This window comes from Carcharhinus amblyrhynchos, chromosome 5 (assembly GCF_965287045.1).
Source record: "Carcharhinus amblyrhynchos chromosome 5, sCarAmb.v2.hapA, whole genome shotgun sequence".
NCBI classification, from domain to species: Eukaryota; Metazoa; Chordata; class Chondrichthyes; order Carcharhiniformes; family Carcharhinidae; genus Carcharhinus; species Carcharhinus amblyrhynchos.
In genome coordinates this window covers 14,350,990-14,370,860 of record NC_137328.1, presented here as the reverse complement: position 1 = coordinate 14,370,860, position 19,871 = coordinate 14,350,990, and the positions used below count along the sequence as shown (strand labels likewise).

The 19,871-nt window shown below is 43.8% G+C and overlaps 1 protein-coding gene across 1 annotated transcript; it reads left to right on the top strand.

Moving 5' to 3' along the window:
* Positions 1 to 368: 368 nt before the first annotated feature.
* LOC145343395 (relaxin-3-like) lies at positions 369 to 3,082 on the top strand. Its single transcript, XM_080189615.1, has 2 exons — positions 369 to 552; positions 2,736 to 3,082. The coding sequence occupies exons 1-2, from the start codon at positions 369 to 371 to the stop codon at positions 3,080 to 3,082; spliced, it is 531 nt and encodes a 176-aa protein (XP_080045741.1).
* Positions 3,083 to 19,871: the final 16,789 nt, after the last annotated feature.

Genomic DNA, 19,871 nt, shown 5'->3' with positions numbered 1-19,871 from the left:
TGTTAAAATGAAAACCAGAAATGTGACAATGTATATAAAAGATAAGAGGAGATAAACTGATTAATATTTTTATATATATAATCCACAAATTGTAAATCTGATAATGATCCAGGGGGAGTATCTAATGTGAAACGATGCAAGAATCTTGAGGTCATTGGAGAGAGGAGGAGGGACAAGTGTTTTTTTTGAAACAAAGTCAGCAGTGAGTCAGAGAAAAGGAGCAAAAACAGCTATAAAAGGGAGGAGGGTTAGACATGCAGAAGACAGGAACAGGAGGGAGAGAGTCAGAACAATGTAGACCTCTCACCAGTCAGAGCATACAAGACCCAATCTGAGAGAAGTCCAGGTTGAACACTCATCGAGCTACAATGAAGGGCCTAGTGTGTATTCTGATAATCAATCTGTTCCTCATCTCCTTCCCCACTGCTGCCTTGTCCCAGTCTTCGCGGGGTGGGAAATCAAGGATCAAGTTTTGCGGCCGGGCATTCATCCGAGCCGTCATCAATACCTGTGGGGGTTCTCGCTGGAAGAGACTTCTTGATAACCAGAATGGTGAGTAGATCCTTTTGCTATATCTCTGTCTAAAAGGTTGAGTGTTCTGACATTATTGCGATCAAGATGTCTTAATGCTATTCACTGTGTTAAATCGTTGTGATACAAGTTAGGCTGTAGTTACAAGAATAATCATTTATTCAACAGCTCCAAGCTTATAAATCATTGTGAGTATGAAAATTGTAAAATAAAAAATGTTTAAGTTAACTTTATTTTGGAGATGCTGCCTTTTGTATAGATATTGTGGATAAAATATATTTATTATGACCATATTACTAACATAGATCATAATGTAAGGAGTGTGTGAACTGCTGCAGTGTGGACAAGGATGAGTAGAGATACTGGAAACACAGAGCCACTCAGGTAACCTCTGAAAGACAAGTTAATGTGAGATTTGTTATCAACACAGTCCTTGTCAGGAGGGGGCAAATGTCTTTCCAATGCTGTCTGGCCTGACGTTCATTCCCAGGACTGTCTGTTCTTATTTCACATTGTAGAACATTAGTTCTGGTGTGCTGGATGGGAGAGTGGGTGCTGTCCTATTGGTCAGCAGCATCTGTTTATTTGAAGTCACAGTGTCTGCATTAGAGCAAAGTTTCCTAGTTCCTCATGTAGGACTTTTTCTGGTTAAATCAATCACCAAACACCCTGATCACATTAGAATAGAATCTGTCGATGCTTCGATAGTATAGCGGGATATTTTAGGTGATTGTGAACATCATTTAGTTAAACTCTTCGTCCTTCTAATGAGCACTCTAAAATGACAAAGCCGTATTCTTGCTTCACACTGTCACTATACTGCAGATACTGTTCACAGGTTCAAACCTGTAAAATGAGATCCACAACTGTCTGCACATTCTCCTCGTGTCTGCGTGGGTTTCCTCCGGGGACTTTGGTTTCTTCTCACACCACAAAAATGTGCAGGTTATGTGGATTGGCCATGCTAAATTGCCCCTGGGATCCAAAGATGTTTAGCTTTGGGGGATTAGTGGGATAAATGTGAGGGATTACGTGGATATGGCTTGGGTATGATGCTCTGTCAGAGTTGGTGCAGATGAGCCAGAATTGGGCTTTTATTTTGAGATATTAATGTTTGGAAATATCACTCTAACAGCAATATTAACTTGTTCCCAAAGCACCAATTATCCAGATCTCAGTTTAAGAAGCCCTAGAGTACACTGCTGGTATTTGGTCCAACACAAATCTTCCAGGGGTGGCTTCACAGTACAAAAGGAAAGAGGCCATTCTGTCCATGGTACTTGGGTTAGTTCTTTGAAAGAGTTCAAACCCCCCCTCCACTCTCAGTCATAAATCTCAATGATACATCAATTCTTTCTTTTGCTAAACCAGAGAGTTGGATTGGTCACTTGTCTACTGAGTTATACTTCCAGTTTCCCTTTTCCCAGTCAAGATCCTAAAAATAAGGATAGGCAGGAACATTTTGAGATATTTGAAGGATTTGGCTGACAAATGACAACAAACTGAATTAGAAAATCTGATGAAACAATAGAAGTTCATGTGTAGATTCAAAAGCTGAAGTGAACTCCCAGACTATCAGGGTAGTGATTGAATCTCAGTCAGCAGATAGTGACTAGAAAAGAGTTTGATCGTATCTAATGCAGTAAGAAAAGGGCAGAAATTTGAAAGTTTCTAAACTCCTGTCGAGCTGGCGTTAGAAACTTGAAATCAAATCCACAAACATGAAATTCCCATTGGCAGGGGAGGGGTTAGTCAGTAAATGAAGGGGGACAAAGATTGAGCTACTTTCTAAGAATTTATTTGGCAACAAGCTGCAATGTTTACCTGAAAATATTCCAACGGATAGGCTCAGGAAGTCAGTCCTCTGAGAATTAATGATCCAGTGACTGGAGTTATAATCAATTTTCTGTCGCAGCTGCAGTATAGCCCAGTTCAACTGTCTGATCAAACATTGGTTACCCACTTCAGGATGGTCATCAATTATTTCTCTGGGTGTACAGCAAAGTATAGGTAACCAATTATGTTTGAGCAGTCAAAATATAGTGGAGCACAATTTATAGAGATGTCTCTTCAGAGTTGAGCGGATAGGTCAATTCTCTGCCCAGATACATGAAAGCCATTACAATCGAGACAGAGTGAACATTATAATGCCAATTTCATTAAAATGGTGCACAGTCACGGATGGGGATTTATTTTTGTTTCAGATCCCTTCCAGACCTCAGCTGATAAAGACGACGCCAAGGAGATGAAGAGCATGAGGAACTTTCAGGGGATGTTTGACAATGAAAAGAACCAGGAAGTTGAGTTTGCCGTTGCTGAGCAAGAAAGCAATGAGAACTCCAACCAGTATGATCAGATAGCGGGAAATTTCAGCGAGTACATCCGGCAGATTGAGGAAGGCAGCAACCAACACAATATATTTGAATTGCCACAGATGCAGCATCTACTCAGGGCCAAATCCTTCAGGACTAAAAGGGAGGTGCTGCCAGGATTGTCAAAAAAATGCTGCATTTATGGCTGTACCAGAAAAGATATCAGCGTTTACTGCTGAAAACTTTCCATCTCTATAGATTATTCGATACACATGGACTCTGTTTCAGTGAGATTTTAAACCATGTTGTCTATTAAATATCTCACAAATGTGGAATAAGGCAAAAGTAACTTACATGTAATTTTTAGTATGGTCTATGTTACAAGCTTGTGTTAGTCGTTTTGAACCTTGTAAAACAAAATAATGAAATTGCAGCTGTAAAGATTTTGACTCTGAATTTCTTCATTCAATAATTGCTTTTTTGCAAATAGTTTCCTTATTTCATTCAAAATATTGAAACTTATTTCCCAATGGTCACTGCACACTATCACTAACACACATGCACAAACTCCCAATGAAATTCAAATAACTATCCAATCTAGACAATATTAGTATGCATTTCAAAGAATCCCTACAATGCAGAAAGATTATAAGGCTGTGGAATAAGGCTGGGAGTAACAACCTCATAGCTCTATCTCACCTCCATCCCTCCCGAACCCTGCACTGCCTCTAATTCGACACACTGCAAATTTCCTCCAACTAAGTAATGGGAAGACTAATTGTCTTTGGTCACTGACACCAACTCTGAGCCAAAGACAATGGGCAGGATTCTCTGGGTCTGCGTGCCCCAAGAATCAGATTCTTGCCTGACTTCAGTGGATATTTGAACGGTGCACTGAATTTTCTGTCTTGCCCGAGATGATTCCCACAAAAACAGAAGAATTCCGGTAAACATATTTCACCTTGTCAAGTATGCCAGGCCAAACAAAACCATTCATTCCAAATTGAGCTTTTGGCTGCATATGATTTCCATCAACAAAACTGCCTGGCTCCCCTATCATAACACAACCCTCCACCCCTGCCTCAGCTATTTGCTCCTGGAACCCTTGTCCGTGTCATTGTGATTTTCTGCCTAAAGATCCTAATGTTCTCCTCTCTGGCCCCTCCTTTCACCCTCCATAATCTTCAGCTCATCCATGTTCTCCTGCCTGCATCCTGATTGGAAGCAAGTCCCATTTCTCCAACACCACTGTCTCTGCTTCTCTACTTTGGTTCCAGGTGTGCAGCAAGGCTTCCATTTTAAATTCTACATTCCAGTTTTTGAATCCCTTCATGGCCTTGTCCATCCCTATCTATGTAATCTCTTCTGAGGATAAGATGGAATTTCCATCACACTAGGCAAGACCTTGGTCTGGTGTTCTCATTGTACCATACCTCAAAACAGCTCAAACATGTCCACTGGCACAACAATTCTTTCCCGTTGACAACAGGAACTTATTCTTATACAGTTCCTAAAGGTAGCAAAATAGTGCAAGTCCTTCAGAGTTGGTATTAAGTCCTAAGTACCTAATAGAAGTCTACGTGGTGTGATCGAAGTGTACAACATAATGAGGGGCATGGACAGAGTGGATAGTCAGAAGCTTTTTTCCAGGGGGAAAGAGTCAATTACTAGGGGGCATATATTTTAAGTTGCGAAGAGCAAGGCCTAATGGAGATGTATGAGGCAAGTCTTTTACACAGAGGGTGGTGGATGCCTGGAACTCTCTGCCTGTGGAAGCAGCAACCCAAGATTCATGTCGCATTATCTGTAACCCCCGTGACTTGCCTGGGTTTGCAAAACCTCACTTACTGTTCTGTCTGGAGACAATACACATCTCTTTAACCTGTGATCAGTGCTCCTTCCACTCACATTGTCAGCCACTTTAGGACTTGAACAGCAGGTTAGGTGTAAAGATTTGCATTGTAATCAGTAATCTCTAAACTGTCAGTGCTTTATATGCTCTGTCTGAGGCCAGAACTCTCCATTCACCTGAAGAAGAGGGAATCCCCTCGCAAGCTAGTGAGTTTACTATCAAATAAATCGGTTGGACGAAAACCTGGTGTTGTCAGACTTTTTACTGTGTTTACCCCAGTCCAACGCCGGCATATCCACATCATAACACACACTAGCAGAGATAAAATGACCACCTTAATTAAGAATAGCTGCTAGTGGAAAAATGATCGGTAAGTTCTGAAAAAATACGTTCAGTGTGCTCAAATAGAACCAGGAAGGCATTACAAAATTAAAATGGGAAACCAACCCAGATCCAAGGGGCCATGAGAAAACTTACAAATAGACTTCACAGGACTTTTACCAAGGAAGAAAGGGAAAAATTGTTTAGTGATTATTGATCAATTCACTGGATGGTAGAAACATTCCCGTGTAAAGATGTAACAGCCAAAACTGTGGCTTTGATATTAGCCAATGAAATCATACCACGATGGGGAATGCAATTATAATTGGACTCGGATCACAGAACTCACTTCACTGGGAGAGTTCTGAGAGAAGTATGAAAAATGTTAGTGATTATACAGAAATTTGACTTACCATATCATCCACAGAGCTCAGGGATTGTAGAACAGATGAACAGAACATTGAAACATAGTTTAGCTAAAGCCATATTAGAAGGAGGAAATAATTGTGTGCAGGCTCTACCTACAATTCTATTAAGGCAAAGAGCCACTCCATCTCAAGGAACAGGATTCATCCCAATTGAATTGATGACAGGTGGAGCAATGTATCTCCCAGAAGATGTTATCACAGGAGGTTGAGGGGGGGGGTTAGTGAATGAGAAAAGAAGCTGTCTATCAATGCACGAGAGACTTAATAACCCGGTTATATTTCTTTAAAAATAAGCAGTCATTCAACAACAATATAAAGATTGGATGAAATTAGCTCAAAAGTAAATCCATATTTACAAACTGCTGGATCTATTGTTTTTGTCAGAATTAATGTCTAACAAAAGAAAAGGATTAAGTACTAGGTGGGAGGTGCCATTTAAAATAATCATTGCAGGAGAAACATGTGCTTTGGTTGGTGAAAAACATGGTCATAGATGGAGACACTGGACACAGCTAAAAACTTACCCAAAGGATTAACAAAGTAAAAAGAATCTGGATAAATTTGTATCAAAATGTTTTCGACTTTTTAGTCTAATCTGACGGTATGGAAAGCAATCTGGAAAATGTTTGTAATAAAATGTTAAATTTATGATTATTGATTCCAATTGCGAGGCCTTAGGGCCATATTATGTGTAAAATTGCAGAGTTGTATATACAAAAAAAAATCAACCATCCATTGAAGAAAGAAAACATCAGTGAATAACAAGCTAGAACAATCTTTGGAGAAGGAACAAATACAGAGTGTGGTTTGAATAAGTACATTACTGTTATTGACATAGATACAGATTGAGAAATAACAAGTGGTAAAAATAATATGATTGTTACATTTTGTATTAATATGTATGTTTTGTATAGTGCAAGTGGGCTATAAAAGCAAATTGCTTTTAATTTAATTTTATCCAATCTTTATATTGTGATTGAATGACTACTTATTTTTAAAGGAATGTAATCGGGTTATTAAGTCTCTCATGCATTGATAGACTACTACTACAACTTGTCTGAAACACATATCTGAACATTTGTGCTCGAACAGCTAATGTATATTTCCTTAATAAAAGAAGCACTACCCTTGTAAAAACAACAGAAGGAAAGCTGTCTGTTTGGGATGAAAATGACCTGACATTCTCGTGTGATAAACATTTCTCCTAACAGATTCCTCTCAGTAACAGGCTGGTTGTACTGCCCATCAACAGAAAGTGGTTTCAGGTGAACATGATCTCAAAATCAGTTGCATCATTCAACTTGAAAACCATTTAGTGCAATCCAGGTTGTTAACCTCATTGAAGCTCATCCCTTTCACACACCTTCCTGGCCATCCTCGCTTTGGTGAACAAGCCCTGGAAACAGTGGAAAGATGGCATTGAAGGGGACAAAGCATCTCTGCCCGATCTCATTCACTGCCTTTCCTCTGTACTTACACATGCTTTGACTTCAGAGAGGCCTCTGTGTAATCCCAGACCTTAAGCCAAGTGTAAAACAGGGCTGCTTAGACTTCCTGACAATTTTTGCAATTACCATAAATGTTTTAAGTCAAATATGTATAAGGCTTGTAAGTTAAGATTTGGAGACTTAAGAAATCCCTCCAAAAAGAGTAGTGAACTTATAGATTGAGCATAAAAATGAAGCACAGGCATGCGGTCGCCATATTTGTCATTTACCTAGTGTGGGGTCTGCTCTGTATTTGCACTGTGGGAAACTCCCACACATCTTCACAACACAGCCCATATCTCCTGCTTGACCCTTCATACCAAGCTATAGAGCACCTGGAGGATTGGGCCAGAATTTATTGCCCATCCCTAACAGCCCTTGAATGGAATGGTTTGCTCAGCTGTTTCAGAGTCTCTGGATCTGGTGTGACATGTAGGCCAGACAGCATATTTCCCTTCCCTAAAAGGACATCAGTGAACCAGATGAGTTTTTCTGACAATCGACAATGGTTTCATGGTCATCATTGGGACTTTAATTCTGGATTTTGTATTGAATTCAAATTTCAACATCTGAATGTGACTCTGGATCACTAGGCTAGTGACAATACCACAACATCACTGCCTCCATTTAAATGATCCAGTGGTGGGCTGGAAAATTGAGGTTGATGGTTAACGTGAATACTGAATATCATGTTTGGAAACAGGCCAGGGGGCAGAATTCTCTGAGCTCATCCATGGCTGGGATTCTCCAGTCCCACTGCTGTGCATGGGAATTTGGGTGCGCAGCAGATCCTCCATTCTTGCTGTTGGTTGTAGCGGGATGTGTGAGACCAGAAAATTCCAGTCGGGGTCAACTTAAATGCTGAGTTGATGCTAAAACATGATGTCCAGGGCCCTAAAAATGAGGCATGTAATGTGTCAATTTGATTTGTGTGGTAACTAGAGGTGACTCATAGAAAACCATAGAACCATAGAAAATGACAGGTCAGAAACAGGCCCTTTGGCCCTTCTTGTCTGCACCGAACCATTTTTTGCCTAGTCCCACTGACCTGCACTTGGACCATATCCCTCCACACCCCTCTCATCCATGAACCCATCCAAGTTTTTCTTAAATGTAAAAAGTGACCCCACATTTACCACTTTACCTGGCAGCTCATTCCACACTCCCACCACTCTCTGTGTGAAGAAGCACCCCCCCCAGCCCCCAATATTCCCTTTAAACTTTTCTCCTTTCACCCTTAACCCATGCCTTCTGGTTTTCTTCTCCCCTAGCCTCAGTGGAAAAAGCCTGCTTGCATTCCTTCTATCTATATCCATCAAAATCTTATACACCTCTATCAAATCTCCCCTCATTCTTCTATGCCCCAGGGAATAAAGTCCTAACCTATCCAATCTCTCTCTGTAACTCAGCTTCTCAAGTCCCGGCAACATCCTTCTCTGCAATCTTTCAACCTTATTTACATCCTTCCTGTAACTAGGTGACCAAAACTGTACACAATACTCTAAATTTGGCATCACCAATGCCTTGTATAACCTTACCATAACACTCCAGCTTTTATACTCAATACTCCGATTTATAAAGGCCAATGTACCAAAAGCACTCTTTACGACATTGTGGCAGATATAAAACAGGAAGGTTTGTTCAATGAGAAGAAATTATTTACACTGAAGGATTTGCAACACAGGTTTGCTCCCAATTACTCCCCAACTCACAATGCCAATCTCCAGACATGGGGAGGCACGTCCTCATTCCCCATTGGTGAGGTTCATGTGCCCATGCTCCATTGGTTCCACCCAGTCATGTGATCACAAAGGATTTCCTCTTAAAGGGGCCATGCTACTACACTCCTTCCCCCTTCTCCCCTAGAGGTGGCTCTTTGGCATATTGGTTAACGCTGCTGCCTCACAACACCAGGGACCTGGGTTCAATTCCCAGCTTGGGACAGTGTCAGTGCGGAGTCTGCATGTTCTCTCTGTGTCTGTGTGGGTACCCTCTCGGTGCTCTAGTTTCCTCCCACAATCTGAAAGCCACACTGATTAAGCACATTGGCCATCCTAAGCTCTCCCTCAGTGTAGCTGAACAGGTGTCAGAGTGTAGCAACTCGGGGATTTTTGCAGTAACTTCATTGTGGTGTTAATGTAAGAACACTTGTCACACTAATAAACTTTCAGAATTTAAACTAACCCTTGAGTTATACTATGACAAAACAAAAGAGAAGAACAGCTGTGCACATAGTTATACAAGCAACAAGGTTACACTGGGGACACCAGAGGGGTTAGTACATCACGTCAATCTGTCTGGTGACTTTTGGATCCTGGCGGAATGTCATAACCCTGCCAGGGCCCTTCAACAAACAAAGACACAGGATCCACAGAAGGAGTGGGTGGATTAGTCGTCTCTGACGCTGGGCCATTGCCGGTCCCTTCTTCTGCCTTGATCACCAAAGACAAAGGCTCCCTTGGTCCAACCCCACAGATCAAAACCTCAAGTTCAGAAGCTGGTGCAGCCAAAACTGATAGAGGACCCAGTTGTTTGCCTCCCAGAGCTAACTCTACCCTCTTATGGGACTGGCTGACACACATCTTAACTTGAGGTAGGACTTCCATCTGCATCCCATGATGGAAGCCCACAATCCCAGTGTCATTCCATGCTGGTGGGAGGGAAACTGATTCTTCAGCTCCCGCTGTATAATCTAATCTAATAGCACAGCAGGTTTGAGGGGCTGACTGGCCACATTCTGTCCCTAATGTTTCCCAAACAAATAGCACCGTACCATGGGGTAAACATCTTGTTAACAATTAATTGGAATCACTAGATTTGCTTTCTGCTTCATAACTTCAGGGAATAACCAAGGCAGATGTGGAAAATCTAAACGGAGTCTCCAGTTTGTTCCAATGATTTAGAATGCTGCCCATTTGTGGCAGAACAGTAACAGTGAAGCACAAAACAGAAATGGAAATCTCCTCGTCTCCCCCACGAAATACCTCACGAGGGGTTAACTAGCGCATTGCTGCCAGCTTTCTGAGCAAATTTGTCCTTCCTGACAATGCGCTGAATTTTTCTGGGAGGTGCAAGAAGTTCAAAAATGGTGTGGGGATGGTGGGGTGAGCGATGGGGGTGGGGAGTTCTTTGTTTGCTGGGATACTGTCCAACATAGAACATAGAACACTACAGCACAAACAGGCCCTTCGGCCCACAAGTTGCGCCGATCACTTCAATACCTACCAATCCATAGACCTATCTATAACCCCCAATCCCATTAAATCCCATATACTCATCTAGAAGTCTTTTAAAAGACCCCAGCGAGTTCGCCTCCACCACCACTGACGGCAGCCGATTCCATTCACTCACCACCCTCTGAGTGAAAAACTTACCCCTAACATCACTTCTGTACTTGCTTCCCTGCACCTTAAATCTGTGTCCTCTCGTAGCGACCATTCCAACCCGGGGAAATAGCCTCTGAGAATCCACCCTATCTATTCCTCTCAACATTTTATAAACCTCTATCAGGTCGCCTCTCAACCTACGCCTCTCCAGGGAGAAGAGTCCTAGCTCCCTCAACCTATCTTCATAAGGCATGCCTCCCAATCCAGGCAACATCCTTGTAAATCTCCTCTGCACCCTTTCAATAGCTTCTACGTCCTCCCTATAGTGAGGCGACCAGAACTGCGCACAGTACTCCAAGTGGGGCCTGACAAGGGACTTATAAAGTTGCAGCATTACCTCCCGACTCCTAAACTCAATCCCTCGATTAATGAAGGCCAGTACACCATACGCCTTCTTGACCACATCCTCCACCTGCGAGGCCGATTTAAGAGTCCCGTGGACCCAGACCCCAAGATCCTCCTGCTCTTCAACACTGCTAAGACTCCTGCCCTTGATAGTGTACTCATTCATCCCACTGGTCCTGCCAAAATGGACCACTACACATTTATCCGCGTTGAAGTCCATCTGCCACTTCTCCGCCCAGTTTTGCATCCTATTTATGTCCTGCTGCAACTTCTGACACCCTTCCAGACCATCCACAACACCACCGACCTTCGTGTCATCGGCAAACTTACTAACCCATCCCTGCACTTCCTCATCTAGGTCATTTATGAAAATGACAAACAGCAAGGGTCCTAGAACAGATCCCTGGGGCACTCCACTGGTGACTGACCTCCATGCAGAAAAAGACCCATCCACAACCACTCTCTGCCTTCTGCAGGCAAGCCAGTTCTGGATCCACAAGGCCAAAGCCCCTTGGATCCCATGCCCTCTCACCTCCTCAAGAAGTCTTGCATGGGGGACCTTATCAAACGCCTTGCTGAAGTCCATGTAAACCACGTCCACTGCTCTTCCTTCGTCAATGTGTTCAGTCACATTTTCAAAGAACTCAACTAGGCTCGTAAGGCACGACCTGCCCTTGACAAAACCATGTTGACTATTTCTGATCATGCTAAACCTCTCTAAATGCTCATAAATCTTGTCCCTCAGAAGCCTCTCCATCAGCTTACCAACCACTGAGGTCAGACTCACCGGTCGGTAATTTCCCGGGCTATCCCTGTTCCCTTTCTTGAAAATAGGAACCACATCCACAATCCTCCAAACCTCCGGAACCTCTCCCGTCCCCATCGACGACGCAAAGATCATCGCCAGGGGCTCTGCAATCACCTCCCTCACCTCCCACAGTAACCTGGGGTACATCCCATCTGGTCCTGGCGATTTGTCTATCTTGATAGAATTCAAAAGTTCTAACACATCCTCTTCCTTAATATCCACACACTCAATCTTTTCCATCTGCTGCAAACCTGTAGCAAAATCTCCCAGATCAGTTTCCACCGTGAATACCGAGGCAAAGTACTCATTAAGCACCTCTGCCATTTCTTCTGGTTCCACACAGACCTTTCCCCCTTCACCTTTTATAGGTCCTATCCCTTCTCTTCTCATCTTTTTACTTTTCACATATTTGTAGAAGGCCTTGGGATTCTCCTTAATCTTACCCACCAAGGCCTTCTCATGACCCCTTCTGGCTCTCCTAATTTCCCTTTTAAGCTCCTTTCTACAATCCTTATACTCCTCTAGATCCTTAACATCTCCTAGCTCCCTGAACCTTTTGTACACCTTCCTTTTCTTCTTGACTAGATTCACCATAGCCTTCGTGCACCACGGTTCCCGCGACCTACCAAAACCTCCTTGTCTCATCGGAACGTTGTCATGCAGAGCTCCAGACAAACATTCCTTGAATATCCACCACCTTCCTTCTGTACTTTTCCCCAAGAATGCCTCCTTCCAGTTTATTTGTCCAATTAACTGCCTGACGTCTTCGTATTTCCCCTTACTCCAGACAAACACCTTCCTAGCCTGCCTGATCCTATCTCATTCCAATGCAATTGTGAAGGAGATAGAAATATGATCACCATTCCCAAGATGCTCTCCTACCGAGAGATCCGTCACCTGTCCTGGTTCATTCGCCAGCACCAGGTCAAGTACAACCTCTCCTCTCGTAGGCTTATCCACGTACTGTGTCAGGAAACCTTCCTGAACACACCTAACAAACTCCTCCCCATCCAAACCCCTTACCCTTGGGATATTCCAATCAATGTTTGGGAAATTGAAGTCTCCCATCACGACAACTCTTGTTATTTCTACATCTCTCTAGGATCTGTTTCCCTATCTGCACCTCAACTTCCCTGTCACTATTGGGCGGCCTATAGAATACACCAAGCAAAGTTATCGACCCTTTGCTGTTCCTAACTTCCACCCACAGAGACTCCGTAGACAGTCCCTCCATGGCATCCTCCTTCTCTGCAGCCATGACACTGTCCCTGATCAACAGTGCCACTCCACCACCTCTTCTGCCACCCTCCCTGTCCTTCCTGAAGCATCTGAATCCTGGCACCTGAAGTACCCAGTCCTGTCCCTGAGATATCCAAGTCTCCGTAATGGCCACCACATCACATTCCCAAGCAGCAATCCACGCCCTAAGCTCATCTACCTTATTTACTACACTCCTGGCGTTAAAATAGATACACTTCAGCCCCTCAGTCTGGACATTTCCCTTCTCCACCACCTGTCTAACCTCCCTCTCATACCGCCTGCAGTCCTTCCCTACCTGGGAGCTAACCTCCTCGGTCCCAGTCTCCCCATCACTATTCCCTCCCCCCATCATTTCTAGTTTAAAGTCCCCCCAGTAGCCCTAGCCAGTCTTCCCACCTAGATATTAGTCCCCCTGGGATTCAAGTGCCACCCGTCTTTACTGTACAGGTCACACCTGCCCCTAAAGAGGTCCCAATGATCTAGGAACCGAAATCCCTGCCCCCTGCTCCAGTCCCTCAGCCACGCATTCACCCTCCACCTCATTCCATTCCTGCCCTCATTCTCCCACGGCGCAGGCAGCAATCCTGAGATTACTACCTTTGCTTTCCTCTTCCTCAGCTGCCTACCCAGTTCCCTATAGTCCCTTTTCATGACTGCCTCCCTCTTGCCTATGTCAGTAGTACCTATATGCACTACAACCTCTGGTTCCTCACCCTCCCCCTTCAGGATGTCTGGGACACGCCCAGAGACATCCCGGATCCCAGCTCCAGGGAGACAAACCACCATCCGCGACTCACATCTACGTCCACAAAAACGCCTGTCGGCCCCCCTCACTGTGGCGTCCCCTATTAGTACTACCTTTTTGCTCTCTTTTTTAATTTTTTGACTTACTGGCTCAGCTCCAGAGACCTGGCCACAGCTGCCTCCTCCAGATGAGCTGCCCCCCCAGTAGTACTCAGGCAGGAGTACTTATTTTGAAGGGGGACATCCACCGGCGTGCTCTCCATCACCTGAGGTTTCCCCTTCCTAATAGTTACCCACGTGCCTTCTTCCCGTTGCCCTGGTGTGACTGCTTGCTGATAGCTCCTGTCAATTATCTCCTCACTCTCTCTAATGAGCCGAAGGTCCTCGAGCTGCATTTGCAGCTCCTTAACCTGGTTCCGCAGGGACTGCAGCTCCACACACCGAGCACAGGTGTGGATGTCTGGTAGACCAGGAGCCTCCAAGACCTCCCACATGTTGCACTGGCAACAACATACTGGCCTCACACCCATACCTGCCCCTTTTTAGTAACCCAGAGGAAAAAGTAAAAAAAAACTTATAACTTACCTTGCCTCACCCTTATCTCTTTGGCCCTGTGAGCCAAAGCCCTTACAGCACACTCAAAAACAAAAACAAACTTACCTGCTCTCAGTCAGAGCCCTTCTCTCTCTCTCTCTCCCTTTTTTAGGTTAGAGGAGGAGGGAGGGTTGGGATACTCTACCTATGTAGAGTATCGGGATTCCTCACCGCTCTAATTTATAGTAAGGTAAAAAAAAACTCTACCCAAGTGTCTTTGCAACAGCTTCCGGTATAAAATTTAAAGAAAAAACTAGTAAAAAGTTAGCTTTAAAAAAATCGCTCTACTCACCCACAAGCTCTCCTCTCGCAAATCGCTGCCTCTCTTCAGTGCTCCCAAGGAACAACGAGAATACGAGAACATCCTCCTGTTGCTATGCCAGTTTGGCAGCGGTGAGAATGTTGGTGCTTCATCACCCACTGACAGTCAATTGAGCCACTCAAGTGGCCGATTACCAACAAACCACTTACTGTCTCTGCGGGCATGGCCATGGACCACCCGCGCATGGGAAGGCCATCAGGTAAAATCTGAGGTCCTCTCAGCTGGGTCTGGATGGGGAGTAGATCAGAGACCTCTCTAATCATCACTCTATGATTCATGGAGAATACCCCTCACTCCCTACACCGAGTGACGGCATTGCTGAAAGTGCTGAATTGCTGACATTTGTTGTGATATTTTTCCCAACTCCTCAGCTTTGGGTGTGATCCAATTTCTGTAGATAACTCCACAGCAAGTTTGAAATGGTATATACTCAAAGGGTTAGTTAATTTGCGCACACTCAAAATATAGAAGGCGAGTCGTATCATTTGCCTCCTATGCATTCATGCTAGAAAAAAAAGGGATATTGAAAAGGATGAATGAACTGATCAAAGACAACAGAGAAAAAAATTATATTGTTCCAACGTTGTTTCCAGAGTCTAGAATCAATGTCAAATGAAGTATTCCTTCACAGGGGTGTATAGGTTGAAAACTGATGCTGGTTAATTCACATTTCTGTAGTGTTGACCTCATAAGATGAGATAAGAATAAAGAGATGAATCATTCTTAGAGGCAATGGAATAGAATTCTCAGACTTCCAGCACCATTAGCTCTGCACCAGATATTGACACGGACCTGCATAAATTATTTAAACAGGCATATGATTAACATATAATTAAAAAGCCCAGGACTGAAATCTCTGGGCTCGCTAGAATCTCTCCTCAGGGTTTACAACAGCTCCCCACTTGCAGCCCAACCCCACTGGAGTGAAGGGGAGGGGGAGCATCGAGGCCCCCAGAATGTCAGTACTTCTTCAGAGTGGAGACGCTATGACATCTTCTCTGGAGCCTTCAACATGTCATTGATGAAGATGAATATCTCGCCAGGGACATCACCACATCCTTATTTCTTGCCTTCAAACAACCACACAACCTCAAACAGACCACTGTCCACAGCAAACTACACAGCCTTCAGGAGAACAGTGGCCACGACACCACACAATCCTGCCACAGCAACCTCTGTAAGACGTGCCGGATCATTGACACGGATGAGAACACCACCCACCAGGTATACAGTGCACGCTCTTGCAACTCAGCCAACATTGTTTATCTGATACGCAACAGGAAAGAATGTCCCGAGGCATGATATACTGGGGAGACCATGCAGACACTATGAGAACAGATGAATGAACACCACTCGACAATCACCAGGCAAGAGTGTTCTCTTCCTGCTGGGGTACACTTCAGCACTCACAGGCATTCAGCCTCTGATCTTCGGGTAAGCATTCTCCAAGCGGCCTTCACAACACATGAAAACGCAGAACCACTGAACAGAAACTGATAGACAAGTTCCACACGCATGAGGACGGCCTCAATCGGGATTTTGGGTTCATGTCACACTATCTGTAACCCCCACAACTTGATGGGCTTGCAAAATCTGACTAATTGTCCTGCTGGAAACAATACACATCTCTTTAACCTGTGCTTAACCCTCTCTCCACTCACATTGTCTGTGCCTTTAAGACTTGATTACCTGTAAAGACTCACGTTAGACAAAGACAAAGAACATCCCAGCACGGGAAACAGGCCCTTCGGCTCAACGAGCCCGTGCCGCCGCATCACCCTACACCTATTCTACCCTGCATGTCTACGAATGGAACCCCTAATGTAGCCAGATTCAGGGGAGAATAGTGTCAATTTGGTAAAACCAATCAGCCTAAGAGCACATCTTTGGGGTGTGGGAGGAAACCGGAGCGCCCGGAGGAAACCCACGCAACCACAGGGAGAATGCGCAAACTCCCACAGACACAGGCCCAAATCCATGTATCTGCACAGCTAGCAGTGATAGTCACTGAGCTGTTGTGGTGCCCGTCTGCTGGTCCAGGATTAAGCACACACAACGACACAAAGTACTAGGCCACTCCCGGAACTCCAAGAGCAGCCCACGCACGACCCATCGTGTGCATGCCCCTCGTTTGACAACAACCATTATTTTGTAAATTGAGTTTGTGTCTTTATATGCCCTGTTTGTGAACTGAAATCCCATTCACCTGATGAAGGGGCAGTGCTCTGAAACCTAGTGCTACCAAATAAACCTGTTGGACTTTAACCTAGTGTTGTGAGACTTCTTACATTATTTTCATGATAACATTATGAGTTTTAATTGCTCTTAATAAAGCATCTGCTGTGATATTGCTTCCTCATGTTATGTGAATGACTTGCAAATTGCATGGTTATAATATAGCAGTAATCTACACCAAAATAGTCTCAGATTCTTGGTATGAAACTTCCCGGAAACAATTTAAATAAAAGTTGTTGTTTAGAGGTTCACTGGAATCGGTGTCTGTAGGTCATTATAATGAATAACCAGCCAGTCAATGGGATCACTACTTATCAGCTAGCAGAGTAACAGCACCATCTTGTGGTGTTTCATTATCCAGCACAGTTTTTACATTTTACACTGGGGATTTATTTAGTACAGCAGAAATATACTGGATTCTGAATGTGATAAACGGAACCATTCAGTGAGAACCATTCCATACCAACACAACGTGCAGTAATAAGCACAAGGTCCTTTCTGACGGAGAATGTTAGTTTGTTAATTATACTCAGCAATCTTCAGGTCTTGTGGAATAGTGGGTAGTGTCTCTGCCACAGGGTGGGAATTTCTAGCCGCCCTCGCCCCAAAATACGAAAATCCTGCTGAAGATCAACAGATCGATTGCCGTGGCGGGCAGGACTGGAAAATTCCACCCTCGGAGTCAGAAATTCCAGGTTCAAGTCCCACTCCAGAAGTTGATGGTGACAGGAGCGCTGTACAAAAGATGGCCAAACAGGTTGAATATCAATCTGCAAATCCTTCCAACACATGCCCGTGGCAAACAGAAAGAGCGGGAGGGATTCCTGATTAGCTTTGTGGCCACATCCATCCGTGTGACAGAGGGAACATTGGAACATCCACCATCACCATCCATAGCTTCAGAAAATGTGCTTGAATCTTGTCACAGCAACTTGCACTCTGAGTGAGCCATACCCACCACTATAACCTTTCTGATCATATACAGGATTTCAATATGGATCAGCATTGGTTGTGGATGGTGCTAAGGGTGGGGTAAAGTCATAATGGGGAAGGGGGAAGGGGGTGGGCAATAACTGACTGACAACAGAATAGGATGAAGCAGAAATATCCAGAGATTATAACCATTACGAGCAAAAGTTAGTTTCGGTTAGCTTATTTACTAGTGATACAAGTTGGCTTAAATTAACACTACGATGACATTACTGTGAAAATTCCCTAGTCGCCACACTCCGGCACCTGTTCGGGTGCACACCTCCAGGGTGCCTGGCTGACACTGCCCCATTGGTACTTCTTAGCTCTGCCAATGGCCACCTGGAGGGGCCCAATGGTCTCTGGTCCCATCAGTAAGGCCAACACATCTGGCCCCATTGATGGGGACCATCTGTGATCTTTGCGGTGAGGACCTTAACCAGAAAGGGGACTAAGGTGAATGACATTGGATGATAGCACCCAGCCTCGTTACTGACATGTTTATTAATATTGAAATCAGCTGCATGCCCTTTCTGGGTTGATTTTGCGAGTAGAATGGGGCCGTCAAGATCACCAGAGTTGGGAAACCAGGTGCAAAGCTGGTTTTTCGCCTCTCACCTGATTTATCTGTTCACCACCCTGGTCAATTGACATGGCAAGCCAATAAGATGGTGCTATGTATATTTTCAATAAGTTAGATCTAGTTCCTGGGACTAAATGTGTCAAACCAGATGGGGAGAAAGTGGGAACAGGTTACCGAGTTGGATGTTCAGCCATGATCAAAATGAATGAAAAGTAAACTTAAAGGGTCAAAGGGCCAGATCCTATTCCTATTTTCTGTTCCTTTTCTGTGGTTTTTCCATGATTTTATGTGGCCGCCTCCCGTTCCCCTCTGTCTGATGCAGAGAACTGGTCTAGCCCCTGTACTCGCTAGAGATACCTGTTTAAGTTATTCTGCATTATATTTTGACTACTCAAGCAGAATTGGTTAAATATACATTGATGTATAGGCAGATAAATAATTGATAACGAACCCAAAGTGAATAATCAACATTTGGTCAAACAGTTCATAGAATAGATCAAATTCCTAAAATGCAGAAGGAGGCCATTCAGCCCATCAAGTCTGTACCGGGTCTCCAAAAGAGTATCTCTCTTAGGCAGTGGCGCAGTTGACCTGAGCTACACTGCAGACATGACAGAAGATTGAGCGGAATTCCAGCTAGTATTCCATTTTAAGGATTGCAAGACAAGTTCGGATCAGTAATCTTATTTCCTAGTTTTTACTCTTCTTTCCTATTGGAAAGTTGCCCTTCAGAAGTTACTCTGTGTGTTTCCAATATTTCCTCTCAGCCTTGTCCACACTGCAGCAATCCTTACACTCTTTACACCATGCCCAAATATGACTATAATTAATACATTTTACCAACATGATCTCAAAAAAGGGCAATGTCTCCGAAATAAAGATGGCTTAAGCATTTTCTCCTTTACAATTTTCATACTCACGGTGAGTTACATGCTTGGAGTTGGTGGATAAATAAGATGATTATTGCAGTAATTACAGCCTAACTAGTACCACAATTATTTTAATTCAACGAGAGACTCCATGAATAGCACAGACATTTTAATTACAATGCTATTGAGATGCTCAATATTTCGGACAGGGGTGCAGCAAAGGATGATTTTGAATAATCACCATTTTGATTATCGAGAACCTTGTTGAAGTAAAAATCCTTGCGGAACATCTTAATTGCTTGGATTATCTGTCAGCCACACATTGTGATGGGGGGAGTATCACTTCTGCTTAAAGCAGTGGCAAAGGAGGTTACGAACTGGCCCATCACCAGAACACTCACTAGAAATTTCATCTCAGCTCAGGAAAGTTCAACCTGGCTTCTCTCCAAACCTCAGGATGGGTGTTCTGCTCCTTGGCTGGTGCTCAGGTTGTTGGTGAGTTGTCTATATCATTCTCACTATCTCTCTCCAGTCCTGTCTCAGATCTCTGCATGTCTAACCCTTCTCCTTTATAAACATGTTTTTTCACTCACTTATCCGAATTCACTCCTCATTCAGTTAAAAAATAATCACTTGTGCCTCCTTCGCTCTCCAGTGAGTTTGAGATTCTTGCTCCGTTTCAGATCAGACATCCCTCGGGATCATTGTCACTTTACAATTTGTGGATTGTATAAATAAATGTGTTAAACAGTAACACATTTATGTCCTCTTAGCCTCCATACACTTTGTCACGTTTCTGGTTTTCATTTAGCAATTTTGTTTGTA